Source organism: Geotrypetes seraphini, chromosome 9 (genome assembly GCF_902459505.1).
Source record: "Geotrypetes seraphini chromosome 9, aGeoSer1.1, whole genome shotgun sequence".
Classification (NCBI taxonomy): domain Eukaryota; kingdom Metazoa; phylum Chordata; class Amphibia; order Gymnophiona; family Dermophiidae; genus Geotrypetes; species Geotrypetes seraphini.
In genome coordinates, this window is record NC_047092.1 from 1,054,402 (window position 1) to 1,069,485 (window position 15,084).

A 15,084-nucleotide genomic window follows, 5' to 3' on the forward strand; every position below is an offset into this window, starting at 1 on the left:
TCAATAGCTCATGCTTTCAGCATTGAAAATGAAGAAGACACTTCATCATACCCTGCGTCTAACTCAGATTTAATTTCAGCAGGTGATTTTCCCTTCAAATGAAGGAATTTTATCACAGTGCATCAGTGTTGTCCATTTATAATAAAGTGGAGCAGTTGTTCACTTTAAAAGGCTGACATGACAAAAGTAGACGTTGGACTGACTTAAAAATCTAGCCATAGATGTTTGTCAATGCTATCTGTTGGGACAGTTATAGAAATGTGATGCTAGAAACTTTTCAATTGACCCTTGTTCATCAAATATTTAAGAAATGCAACCTCAAAGTTCCAACACTGCATCCCCAATATTATCATTGGATCCAATCACCCCAGTGAAAAAACCTCCAAATTGGAGAAAAAATATTGGGCTAAAAAACCTCTTCTGAAGTGCCTCACAATTTATGAAAACATTTAGCAATAGTCTTCAGTTTTACTGAACCAAAAATGTTCCCAAAATATACTGTTTAAAATGTACTGTAGATCAGTGAAACAAACTCTTACTCTGATGCATTTTAAATAGTCATTTTTTGATGGCAGAATGTGAAAAGTGTAGAAGGGAGTGACAACTTCAAGACCTTATTTCAGGTACTGTTTCTGTTTTAATTTTTCTCTGTAATAAAACATTGTGCACATGAACAAAAAAAAGAAAAAGAAAATTGTACTTGGTTAACAAAACCAGTCACAAATTGATCTGCAGATAGTAAGGAGCAGGTCTGGGGCAACTGCCAGGGCTGTGGTGTCAGAATTGGAGTACTGGAATCGGTGACTAAATGGCAATGCATTAATTTGATTAACCTATTTTTTCTTTTCAGGAAATAATTTAGGCTTTTTTTTATCATTGGTCATGGTGGTATTAGCTCCAACGCTCACAGGAATTCTATGAACATCGGATAAAAAAGCCTAACGCGGTTTCATAAAAGGGGGAGAGTTAATAGAAGATGGCAAAAACTCAATCATGTTTAAAACTTGTTTATTAAATAATATAGCCTTTAAACCCAAACTTAAGTAGCCTGATGATTCACGATGGCATTGATGACGTGCCTTGCATGTTTGATGCTTTCAATCAATTAATGCAATTACTCATAGAGGAGTCAGAATTGAAGAGACTGGAACTGATGATAATGTTGGGGACTCCATGTTTTGAGATATGAAACCCTTAAAATTGGCTACTTTGAGGTTCCCGTTTCTTAAATATTTCACGTGTTATAAGTCAGTTTTGCAAACTATACATATAATGCTTTTGATGTTTGATTGGTTTGCTCCCTAATTAGTGGATTCTTTTTTGATGAAAGCCACAACTGAGCTTTCTCACATAAGATCAAGTCTGAATTTTCATTTCTATTCTATTTAAAGATTTCCAGCATTATAAGAGCTGATCACCCTAATTTGTAGTGCAGCTTATTGCTCTGTTTCTTCATTGATATACCTAGTTCCTACCTTGAATCAGAGAGCGATTGAAATATTGTTTGCAACACATGATGTTAAACAAACATTTTAGAGACTAATACAAGCCCTAGAGAAAGGTGCAGAAGAACTTACCAAGGACGTCTTCGCACATCATATAGATCAATCGTGGTTTTATTTACCCATGGTGAGGCTGAAAGTAAAACAGATTGTACACTCACCTAAGGACACGGTTTATATATTATATTTTAGTAGAGACAGATTTCCGACAGGATACATTTCAACAAAGCTTTGTTTGCTTGTTATGAACAGGGAAGAAAAGATGAAGACATTTATATACCTCCAGGAGACAAATGCACAGGAAGCGGACTTGTTTGAACTGAAAGGAAGCTTTGGAATGAGGGGAGCAGGAGATGGAAATGAAAGGGGACAGACATAGGAAAGTGTGGTAGACGCATGGAGCAGCCTCCCAGCAGAGTTGGTGGAGATGATGAGGTCTGTATCTTATTCAGAGGATTCTAAGCGAGCAGCAGGGATTGTAGAGTTTAGTAGCTGGACTGAAAGGGCAGGAGCCACCGAAAATTCTGCAGAAAGTCCTGAAGAATGCGAGCATTCTAATGATGTATGTGTATAACTAACATACACGCTAAGCTCTATTTTGCAAAAATGTGTTGCAGCGTGTAGTTTGAAGGTGTGCGTACACTTTGGCAGCTCTGGGTGTACATGTGTCTATCATTTACATGTAGCACTAGCAGTTACACCTGTTGCAAGCGGTCATGCATTTCCTGGTCTTGTTTTCTCATCAATTAAAGCTTGCTGCCCGGTACATTACACTGAATGAATAATGATAGCTAGTCAGTCCACTAGGAACCTGTATATGATATTTACAACGCTTTGGTGGAATATGAAATGCAATCATCTTTACTCATTGCCTTTATTTCATCACTTAAATTAAAAAAAATAAACAAACAACCAAATAATAATTGTTAATTCAATTTAAACCCAAGAAATTCAGAGCAGTTGTGGAACCAGCTAATTAGCTGAAATCTGGCTTGTTTTTCAGAGTTTTAATTCTAGCTGGTACCCGGCTTTTTGTAATCTGGAGCAATGCGCACCCTGAGGGTCCAGAGGGAGCTGCTGCAAACAGGGGATCAGGCTCCGATAGACCATATCGGATGTGTCTGGTTTTGACGCCTAAGCTGTCTCGCATGGATGGTCACTTAAGTAAATCTGTTTCGACTCTGGTTTAGGATTGGAAAAGATTGTGAAATGGCTCCATTTATTTTCAGATTTTTAATTATTTTCTTCCAAAGCATATTACAAACATATCTATAAGTTGTTGACTAGCTTAATTCATTATTTTCCAGGTAGCATCTTCGGTTAATCTGCTCTGGAAGATTACACAGTTCATTCGTAACTGGGATCTTGATGTGCGAAACATATTTCCTATTCCTTATTACAATCAAACAAATATGAAGATAGATTCCCCCCCAAAAGCCAAGGCAGCAGTAAAAAGGTTATAGATAATTAATCAGGTCTCATATATTCTGAAGCATCATCTAGAGTTGCTTCTTCAGTTCTCCACTGGAAGAGCTGGTGGCCACGAGCATCCATTACAGAGTAGTAATTACTCCAATTATGGCAAATGCAATTGTTTTCTTTGTGAAATAAAGCATTAATTGGAGATCGATGCCTGATATTTTAAACAACTGTACTGCTACTCACCCCTTTCAAAGCTTCAGACTAATGGAAGAGAAGAGACACAATTTTGGATTTAGCTCAAGCTTTTTTCAGTAAGAACCTTTGAGGAATAAATCATTATTAATTAGTTATTTTTAAGTTAATTGTGTGTAGAACAAAAAAAATTATTTTAAAGCTAGCCAATAACCCTAGGAAATCGTCATTGTTGAGGCATCAAGCTCCGTCTTTGGCAGTAAGCCCACTTTATTGAGATTGCTTTGAACTCCTAACTCCCACTCACTTGTAAAGCTTCCATTCCCTCTTAGAAAGTCCCTAACCCCTAATTGTCCATTGGATAGATTGTAAACCGCTTAGATAACCTTGATAGCCGGTATATAAATACCTAAATGAAATTGTCTGTTTGATTAGACTAAGCTCTATTGAGCAGGGACTGTCTCTTGAATGTTTTAATGTATTTGTCTAATAGCACTTTAGAAATGATAAGCAGTAGTAGTCATAGTGAAAGCAGAATCTGCCCACATAAACCACACACTACAAATATTTCTTTATCTCGATGGGGTTTGTCTGCAGGGCCGCGTGGGTGTCACAGCGCATATCAGCCAACCGATTAGTGCATGAGCCCCTTAGGCCCACATTCTTTAAACCGTGCCCTGCCGGCGCCTATGTTAAGAAGGAAACACCATTTAAAATGCTACGAACAAAAATTTCAAGGTGCCTAAGAAATAGCTCCAGAATCAGACTTTTGGAGGCTCCTCCCGGCATCTAATAACAGAAGAAGTGGTGTTAGGTGCAGGAAGATGCCTTCAGAAGCGTGATTCATATCAAAGGTAGGCCTTGAAAACCTCTGTGCCCTTGACCCCGTCTCCTATGCTCTAGCGTCAACTCACTGGCTGCCGGTAGCTAAATGTTGTGTCTTCAAGGGCCTGATGCTAGCGTTCAAATTCTTGCATGACATGGCGCTGGGCTATGTGATGGCTAAACTTCTTTTTTCCTTCACTGCAAAGCTGTTACAGATTCGGAGCAAAGGTTTGTTGGTTTTGCTTTAGACCATTTGAGACTATTTGATGCCCAAAGACTCCTAAGACTCCTGATGCAGGCCGGGTGGCCGAAACATGATCATGTCGAGTCGTTGAGTTGCTTTGGATGTATGAGCTAATTTGGATTAATAAAGACCATTGGATTTATCAGATGAGTTGAAAGACACTTTTTTGTGCACCAATCTGATTGGACATTTCCACTTTGCTCTTGCCCATGGCTAAACTTCACTCCGCTCCCAGTATGAAATACGCCTCAACTACAAACTGCCACAGAACGGTCCTACTCCCACGTCATACAGAGATACTGGAATCGACTGCCATCACAAATCAGAAAAGCAATAAAAACCTACCTCCTGCCCTTGTTCCATGGACTGGTAACTGAACGACACCTAATATGTGCCAACTAAGATGAAAACTTGCATTGTAATCTTGTACTATTATGTCTGTTTAACCTGTAACCCGTTCTGTGCTCTTGGCTGGAGACACGATTCTCTAAATGACACAAGATTGGCAGCCACTATTAAGGAGGCCACTGACAACGGCGCTGTTTAGAGAATCCAGGTTTTACTACCTACAAAACAGGAGGCAGAAAGGGCTCATGTCCTAAATTTTGGTAATGGCCATATGCTAATGGCAACATTAGTGTAGGCTATTTCTTTGGAAAATTGGCCATTTTCTGATTGCAGTAAAAACAGCCTTAACATGCGTAAAAACCCACTTGATGGCACACTAAGGCCACTTAGTAAAAGGACCTCTGTGAACTTGATATTCAAAGAGCTGAGTTCTTAAATGTCGACTCTTAAATTTGCACCGATATTCAGCCAGGCTTAAATGCTTCCGATTTTGGGGGGGGGGGGGAGACAGTGATTCCACGAGGGTTAACACGCTCATCTAAAATGCTATCGCAAGAGTTCTGCTAGGGAACAGATGTTGATTGGGATGGGAATACCAACCCAAGTGGCAAGAGAGGAGGGTCAATGATCCATTAATGGCTTAAGGGTAGCACCTGGAGGGGGCAGTTTCTGTGGGGGAGCGGGGAATGTGGTTAGAGGGTTCAAAAGAAGGATTGAAGCATGTGATTGAGGAGTCTATTGTGTGAGTGGGATGCAGGTGGAGAAATTAATCCCATTGGGGGGGTGTTGCGAGGGGAGGGGGCAGTGCCTCAGCTTGATTCCTGTTGTATATTTATTTCTGGTCTGGCTATGCAAGTGTTGCATGCTGTATCTGGAAGTATTGTTTGACACCTTCTGTGTAGTAACCCTCTGCCCTGTCCAGACTTGGGGTTCACCCCCTGTATTTACCACACAGGCTTTGAGCTTACAGCACATTAATTTCTGCATCAATTGTGGGTAAGGAAGGGCTCCTGGATGAGTTTTCTACTTCCGACACCTGCTCCAGTGGTTTATAGCCAGTCAGAATCCAGGAGGTTCTCTCTCGTGGATTAAAGTCTCTAACAAGTTCCCTCTTACCCATCCACAGTTTACACCCCATGTTCTTCTTTTCTTTTAAAAGCTACATTGCACTTTAACCCTTTCTCTGTGCCTTTGCCAGCACAGCCATTCATTGCTGGACAGTTTCCTATGTCTGATCCAATTTGATCTACACTTATGGTGAAATATGGCCATGTTGTGTTATTATAAATTAAACTGCTACCGTAGTATTTCATTACATTCTGGGAGTGACGTCTACTGGCCAACCTTCAACTTCTAGAAATATTTGTGCTAAGAACTGAGAAGAGGCTGTCAGGTAACAGTGTCCAGAGAATTATTTCTTGACATCTCAATGACAGGAGTTGGGCAGGTCTGGATAGGGAAAGGGTAACGGGGCATTGTGCACAATCTATTAGACGTGATTTATGAAAACAACTTCATGTAATAGATGTTTCTAATTAGTAATTGATATTGACAGTAAAAAACAAGCTATTCACCATCTGCTTATAATGAAATATTTATTACAGGTGTAATTAAGAATGATTTTTAGAGATCTACAGAGCAGTGCTGGAAATGGCTTCTCACCTCACTTTCCCTCTAATCTGAAGTAAATGTTGTAAAACTAATTGTAATTCATTTGGAGAGTTGGTTTTTAACAGCTTAAGCAGTTAACGAGGCTGGTTTCTCATAAAACTCAAGCCATTTCACATTTTTTCCATTTAAAGTATGACAAAAACAAAATGATTTGTTGAATGGAAAATGCTTGCCACAGTTGAAAAGAGGGATTTAGTTCCCTCCTTCTTTGTAGCTCATTTCTGGATCATCTCATTCAGCTCCTGCTAATGTCAGACCCCTGCCCTGCATATGAAAGCAGAACGTCTTGAGATCTGGATTCCGGAACAAAGGCAATACTTGGAGAGTCTTCTCATCACAGACAGGGAAAGGGGACAGGACCGAATTATACTGCCTTTCAGTGCTTACAATCAAAGCCTGGGAGTAATTGTAGAAGGTCTTGTCTCTGAGTGAGCCCTGTTTTAGCAGATAAAAAGGATTTTCATACCTTCATAGTAGATGACGGCCGATAAAGACCCGAATGGTCCATCCAGTCTGCCCAACTTGATTCAATTTAAATTTTTCCTTAGCTATATCTGGGCAAGAATCCAAAGCTCTACCCGGTACAGTGCTTGGGTTCCAACTGCCGAAATCTCCGTCAAAACCGACTCCTGCCCATCTACACCCTCCCAGCCCATCCTCTCCCAAACGGCCATATACAGACAGACACAGACCATGCAAATCTGCCCAGTACTGGCCTCAGTTCAATATTTAATATTATTTTCTGATTCTAGATCGTCTGTGTTCATTCCACGCTTCTTTGAACTCCGTCACCGTTTTCTACTCCACCACCTCTCTCGGGAGCACATTCCAGGCGTCCACCACCCTCTCTGTAAAGTAGAATTTCCTAACATTGCTCTTGAATCTACCACTCCTCAACCTCAAGTTATCATCCCATAGTATGTAGATGTAAAATTGTTCACAATTACAAGAATACATATGTGACACTTTTGCAGGCAGTGCACGGCTGAAATCATAAAGTACACACAGTTTCTCAAATGTGCACATTCGACTATGGAAAAACATCAAGAACATAAGAATAGCCTTACTGTATCAGACCAATGGTCCATCAAGCCCAGTAGCCCATTCTCAACGTGGCCATTCCAGGTCTCTAGTACCTGGCCAAAACCCAAATAGTAGCAACATTCCATGCTACCAATTCAGGGTAAGCAGAGGCTTCCCCCATGTCTTAATAACAGACTATGGACTTTTCCTCCAGGAAATTGTCCAAACCCTTCTTAAAACCAGCTACGCTATCCACTCTTACCACAATCTCTGGCAATGCGTTCCAGAGCTTTATTCTCTGAGTGAAAAAAATGTCCCCTAGTCTTTGTAATTTTTGACAGAGTGAAAAATCAATCCACTTTCTACCCATTCTGCTCCACTCAAGATTGTGTAGACTTCAATCATATCTTCCAAGCTGAAGAGCCCCAACCTTGTTAATCTTTCCTCTAACAAGAGGAGTTCCATTCCCTTTATCATATCCCTAGTACTTCCTGATGCACATACCTGTAATATCTTACCGAAGTACATTTACAGCTATCAATCAAATGTAAAAATTCACAGCTGCATTTTAGCCATGATTGGGAAAAGATAAAGAAGCAACAATGATGTCTTTAGAAAATAAGCATATCCCCAGCTTAGGTGCCTACTGTCTAGAAAACTCATTAGAGCACTGTCCTCAACTGGGGGTGTTTGGAAATGCAAAGAGAGGGACACAGCAAGAGCAAGGTTACAAGAGGCTGTGCAGCTACTGTCCACCAGCTAAGAATGGAACGACTTAAGTTTATCCCTCTTCCAGTCCATTGCACTTTCTTTACACACTGAACCATATAAGGAACCTGAGCTGCACATAGGTCAGAAGAAAAGGCCATAGGCACCACAGGCCTGAGACTGGGAACCTGGGACTATTTAATTCATATCCTGCAAGAATCTGGAACAATACTCTAAGCGGCTTACCAATCACTGAAAACCCATTGATTTGACAAATTTGTTTACTTCCTTAATCGTTTTTCCTCTACATCTTCCGGCGTGCTCCTGTTGTATATAACTCCGTTACACACCTGTTTGTTTCCTCCTACTTCCTACTCATGATGTAATTCATGCAGTCTCTCTTGTTGTAAACTGTCTTGAACTGAAAGGAATGATGGGATATAAATAAAGCTCTTATTATTATTATAGGACAGAGCAAATGAAAAATACCCCCTGTATGGTGTGTAAATAAAGCCAGGTGATGGTGCATGTTTTCTGTTTTTTTTTCCATATCTTGACTTTTATCTCAGGAGTAACGATACCCCCTATAAAGCAAGACTTGTGAAAAGGGCATCGATAGGATTAGGGATACCACTTGGCTTTCAATAACAGAAATACCCAGATGTCTCAAATCCATCCTCCTTTTTTGGAAGGCATATAGTGACCCTGGATATGGTAAAGGCAGGGGCGGAATGACTTTGATCAGGGCCCAACCACCTATCAAAAGTGATTAAATTAGATATAAGATAGGGTACAATGGGTTCCCTGCCATTGTTTTTACAGACCAGAGTTAAGCGGTTCTGTTTTCTAGAGCATACTTAAGCAGGTATCCAAAGACAACAATTAACGAAAGAGAGAAAAAAAGTTGTTTTATTGTAAGCAGCAAAGCAAAGAACTTGAGACAAATAGAATTTAAGCAGCAAGACTCTTCCAAAAATGAAGCCACTTATCCAGTCCTCAGGAGCCAATGTATTACACTGAGAAGCCTGCCCCCTGCCCCCCTCCCCCAGCAAGTAGAAAATGCCAGGCTCTTTATACTCTTGAATTTCACAGCCAAAAACCCCTGCAGTGCACCTGAGCCAGTCCTGGCTATTATCATTACAGGCTAAGGTTGTTTCTTTTTTTTTAAATAATCTTTATTCATTTTAAAATAATTTCAATAACTGAAGAATAATAAATAAAACATTTACACTATAGACATCACTTAAACTATTACTAGATTCTTACAGACCAATAACCCTACCACCCAAATTATTCTTTATCATTCAAGAATCTATAGATCTATCATAATTCCGTAATTCACTACATATTTTAAATATAAAATTATACATTTATCCACTTAGACATATTTAAACTTATAAACCATCCTGTCCCCATCCATAATATTATTTGATTATAACCTTTATATTCCTCCCACCCTCCACCCTCCCTCCCTGGATGTGCAATTCTTCTAACAACAAACGTATAATTATATTAAATCTACAAAAGATGATCGTGTAGAATGGACCTTTATGTACCAAGCAATGGACTGGTTTGGGGTGGGTTCTGGATTTATACAAATAATCAAAGCTCTATATAACTCCCCTTTGGCTAGATTGTATATAAATAATTCTTTTTCAGGTTGTTTCTTGAAAATACTTAAGAACAACAGCTGTAACTGGGAACTTAAAAAAACACTTTACAAAACCAAAATCCTCTACCGATTGTTAGGCAATTTTGAAAAATGCCTATTTTATAAACAACAGCATTTCATGCTTGAAAATGAATGAACGCGTGATTCATGGACCCCTAAGGCAGCAATGAAAGTAACTTTTTCAGGACTTTCTGCTCAGCTACAGAAGCACAGTGGAAAGTCAGAAAGAAGTCTGAAGCCACAGCATCCTTCTGCCAAGCTATTGATTCAAATATCCTCGGGATTAGAAAGGAACAAGTGACATTTGAAAGAATCAATGCTGCTGCGTAGAGCTTATTATATTCACCTGGATGTCCAGCAGGACACAATTCACAGGCACAAAGCAACTTCAAATATATCACAACACAATCACAGACTCCACAAGACTTTCTCCTCCAAATATATTGGAATACGCTCCAGTCCAGCCTCAGTATAATATCCTTGGACTTCTAAAATCACCGCGGACATGGGATCATGTTTCTTCCTTCTTATGTAAGCAAACTGCATTTCAAATAGGTTACTGTCAGTGTTTTCCATCACTGCTGGATATAAATATTTCCTCTGCATTCTGACAATTCATGAAATTTATAACACTTCTGCCAGTAAGTATAAAGAGAGTCAAGTTTAGGAAACTAAGTATAAAAATATGCCTCCTCTTCTCCTCCCTACAAACATTTAATGAGCCACTAGGGTTATCTCCCATGACACAGGCATTTCTTTTCATTCAGTCCTCTGAGCAAGATCTAACTTTAGATCATTAGAACACACCAGGGTCATAGATACATTCAATTATGATAGCAATTTTTCTCTAGAGTCCACATTATGTTAAAACAACAACAACAACAACACACATCCAAGTTCCATGTGAGTTCTGGCTGCTGTATTGTTTGGTTATTCATGGAAGTGTAAGTAACAAAGAGAATATACAATTCTACTTTTTCTTAGAGGAATCCTTGAAAATCTATAACAGCCATGTCTCCAGATCTTACATTGTATTACGGGGAGTTCTTGGTTATTCATAGACGTGTGAGGTAATAAAGAGAATATAAGTCTACTTTTTCTTAGAAGAATCATTGAAAATCTATAACAGCCATGTCTCCAGATGTGACATTGTGTTACGGGGAGTTCTTGGTTATTCATGGACGTGTGAGGTAACAATGAGAATATAAGATTGTACTCTCTTTATTAGGAGAATCATTGTAAAATCTGTTACAGCCATGTCTTCAAAATGTTTCTCTGATACAGTGTATTATAGGTACTTCTTGGTTATTCATGAGGCAACAATGAAAATGTACGATTCTACTCTCTTAGAAGACTCGTTGTAAAGTACATTACAACCATTTCTTCAGATATTTCTTTGATTAAATGCATTACGAGGAGATGCTTACCTGGATAATATCTGGCTAGGCCTGTTGCACTGCCAAACACCTGCCACAACAAAGTCGAATCTTCCTCTCTGTTTCTTTTAAACACATCATCCAATGCTCCTGTCCAGTTCAGCTCATTTAACACTATAGTGGCTGTGAAAAGAGACAGAGATTTCGATGAGGAAACAAAACAGAGCGAATTATATTTCCTCTCACCACTGAGAAACAGTTGCTCCCAGTGGCATATTTTGTTCATACATGTAACATCTGTGTCACCATCATTAACACTGAATAGATTTCCAGGGCCTTCATTAAAGTACACAAAGCATTCCTAACAAAAGGAGTCTAAATATAGGAAATATTACATGGCAAGGAAGATAAATAATGAAATACATTATAATTGTAAAACTGCCCTGGGACCAGCTTTTCCACACAGTGCTCATTAGCGCAAGTTAACAAGATTTTCATGTTTATGGATGTGATCACTTTCCGAAAGATCAGCTGTGTGTATTAATATTCATGAGGTAGGCCGGCCCAGCAGTGAAGCTGAATCGCTGCAATTTGTATTCTGCAGCACAATCGGATGAGCATTTTCTAGCCAGTTCCATGGAAACTCAGATTCACTAAGCTAGCTTGAGAAGATGGCTCTCATATCAGCATTAGAAAATACAATCCTACGCGTTTTCGATTTAAATAACTAGAAAGATCCCTCTGTCTCCTTTTCTGACTGGTGCTAGGGGACAGACAATAGGGAAAGGGACTTGTATATTGCCTTATTGTAGTTAAAGAACCCCACTCAAAGCGGTACTTCAAGCATTTTCCTTATGTACCTGGGGCAGTGGAGGATTAAGTGACTTGCCCAGGGTACCAGGGAGCAGTGTGGGGTTTAAATCCACAACCTCAGGGTGCTGAGGCTGTAGCTTTAACCACTAGGCCACACTCAGCAATTAAAGCAGATCTCCAGTAAATCATTCAGATTTAGCATGTGTGTTCAAAACTGATTGACCCATTTGGGTTTGGAACGATTTTCATATTATATTTATTTTTCAAGTCTTGGGGGAGGGGGAGGGAGGTAGAAGATTTACATTTAGCTATGTGAATGGGTATTTTGTAAACTGTTAACTTTGGTTTACATGAAAAATTGACTCCTATCAACCAGAATAAAAGTACATACTGTGACTTGGTATCATGCACTCTGCTGGTAGGATGGTGGTTGGCCACAGAACGAATGACATTCACAATTAAAATATGGATTATACAATAACATCACCTTGCACATTCTAGATCTATGATTTACACATCTGAGATAGGAATGATTTTGGTGACTTATGGAGTGAAGTAGCCACCTAGTGGCCACCCTGAGGTTGTGAATGCAATTGCCCCAGGCACATCAATTCCCATCCCCTTTACCCTTATTTCATGGATACACAGGCACTTGATTAAGCATCTAAGGCCTAGATTAACTAAACCTACCGATCCTGTAACGACAATTGCAAAGCCAGTTCCCCGACCCACTAAACTGTTGCCCGATCAATCTCCTCTCCTCTCTGATTCACCCAAGCAACTTAATAAAAGCCCAGGCAAAATAGCCAAGCGATTGATTCACTAACTAAACTAAACTAAACCATTAGGTTTGTATACCACGCCATCTCCGCATGCGCAGAGCTCGGTACGGTTTACAGAGGTTAAGAGGAAAGGAATTACAAAGAAGGGATATAGGAGAGGGACTGAGAGGATAGAGAGGGGCAGGGTACTAGAGAACGGGAGGAGAATTAGATTTTTGAGAAGAGCCAAGTTTTCAGGCGTTTACGGAAGGATTGGAAGGAGCTAGAATTTCTGAGCGGGGATGAGAGGTTGTTCCAGAGTTCAGTGGTTCTAAAGGGGAGGGATGTTCCAAGTTTTCCTGTGCGGGATATACCTTTTATAGATGGGAAAGATAGTTTCAGTTTTTGGGAGGGTCTAGAAGAGAGCGGGTTTGATGAGTTCCAGAAGAGTGGGATAACGGGAGGAAGGATGCCATGTAGAATCTTGAAGGCTAAGCAGGCACATTTATAGAGGACTCTGGAGTATACTGGGAGCCAGTGAAGCTTGGAGAGGAGTGGGGAAACGTGATCAAACTTGCCTTTTGCGAAAATAAGCTTGGCAGCGGCGTTCTGAATTAGCTGAAGTCTATGGAGGTTTTTCTTAGTTAGGCTTATATAGATGGAGTTGCAGTAGTCTAGTCTAGAGAGGATGGTGGATTGGACGAGGATGGCGAAATGAGAGTGATGAAAGCAAGATCTTACTTTTCTTAACATATGGAGGCTAAAGAAGCATTTTTTTTACCAGGGAGTTGAGGTGATCGTTGAAGGAGAGAGAGGAGTCTAAGATGATGCCTAGGACTTTGCTTGAAAACTCAAGATGAAGAGTGGGGCCGGAAGGTAGAGGGATGGAGGTGGGTAAATGATCTGAAATAGGGCCGAGCCAAAGGAGTTTGGCTATTTTGAATCGGGTTTTACTATCCTAAAACCCGACGGCTGCAGACCTGTCGGTAACTGTGTCTGCCAGTTTTTTGACAGGTCTGCCCTGCAATTAAAATTACCTTCATAGCGTAAAGAAGAAGCATTAGGAAAGCACATTTGCAATAATTTTTTTCAGCTGTCTTTATGAAGAGTTATTTAAAAAAACTCTCAAAATACTTCTAAACAGGCAAGAATCAATTACACTCACTAAGCACATCAAGAGAAGGGAGCAATTCAGGATTCAATAAACTGAATGAAAGAGGAGGAATCCTATTGCACCTTTTCAAGTTTTTATTAAAATTTGATGCTATCGCTTATACAATTTCTAAGCGATTTACAGATAAAAACGGGAAAACAAAACTAAAATTCAAAAACACCTGTGACAGTACAATTAAAAAGAATAAAACAACTTCAGTAAATGGCGTTACAAAAAGGACAATTAACAAGAATTAAGAAGATACTGAAGGAACTGGGGTAGAAATACAATCGATATAGAATAAAGTACATAAAAAGGAGCAAAGCAAAAGGAATGGGGGTACAAGGATCTGATTCTTTTAGAAGTAGAGTGAGAGTCTATTGAAAGGAAAGCAGGAATATCCCCTGGAGGATTTAAGCACTAAAGGCATCTTCAAATAAGTATATTTTGAGAAGAGCTTTAAAACAATCTAAGTTATTTTCTTCTCTGACAGCAGTGGGAAAAGTGTTCCAAAGCCGGGGGCTACCACTGAAAAGATGTCTTGACGCTTGATGCCTATAATACGTAATAATAATAACAACTTTATTCTTTTATACTGCCATAACCAAAAATTCTAGGCAGATTACACTAAAAAGAGCTGGACAATCAGCGAAATACAATAATACAGTAAAAAATACAAATATTTGTAAAATAGAATTTCAATAATAAAACTCACTAAGTAATAAACTTATCGAACAAAGTGGTCTTAATTAATTTCCGAAAACTACAATAGGATAACATAGCTTGCTGAATACATTTACCTAACCAAGATTGTTGCCTACCAGCTTGAAATGCTAGGGTCCTATCTAAGAAGGTCTTATATCTACACCCATTAATTTTTGGATAAGCAAATAAGTAGAAGTTTCTAGTTTCTCTTGATGATCTATGCAATACAAAATGAGGAAAAAGGAAAGCTGGTAAAGATGGCACGGTTAGTAATTTACAGTCCGCAGATCTTAGAAGACAGGATGGTTCATAGGGGATTAAGTATTTTTCAATAAATTGGGGAGATTTTGTTAGAAGTGTTTTAAAGGTTAATAGGGTGATTTTTATAGGTAATCTTCTGTTTCATGGGTAACCAATGAGCTTTAAATAATAGGGGGGGAGGGGGTTAGTAATTTACAGTCCGCAGATCTTAGAAGACAGGATGGTTCATAGGGGATTAAGTATTTTTCAATAAATTGGGGAGATTTTGTTAGAAGTGTTTTAAAGGTTAATAGGGTGATTTTTATAGGTAATCTTCTGTTTCATGGGTAACCAATGAGCTTTAAATAATAGGGGGGGGGGGTCACATGATCAAATTTCTTAGCCTTAGAAATGAATTTTATAGCTGAG

At 39.3% G+C, this 15,084-nt stretch overlaps 1 protein-coding gene across 3 annotated transcripts in view; it reads right to left on the minus strand.

Moving 5' to 3' along the window:
- The window catches only part of CACNA2D1 (calcium voltage-gated channel auxiliary subunit alpha2delta 1), a 520,381-nt gene that overhangs the window by 195,394 nt on the left and 309,903 nt on the right, over positions 1 to 15,084 (minus strand). For all 3 annotated transcript variants that reach the window (XM_033958928.1, XM_033958927.1, XM_033958929.1), the window contains exons 7-8: positions 11,035 to 11,166; positions 1,578 to 1,635 (exon numbers count right to left, since the gene is read on the minus strand). In XM_033958928.1, coding sequence (XP_033814819.1) covers positions 1,578 to 1,635; positions 11,035 to 11,166 — 190 coding nt within the window. The remainder of the gene's footprint in view (positions 1 to 1,577; positions 1,636 to 11,034; positions 11,167 to 15,084) is intronic.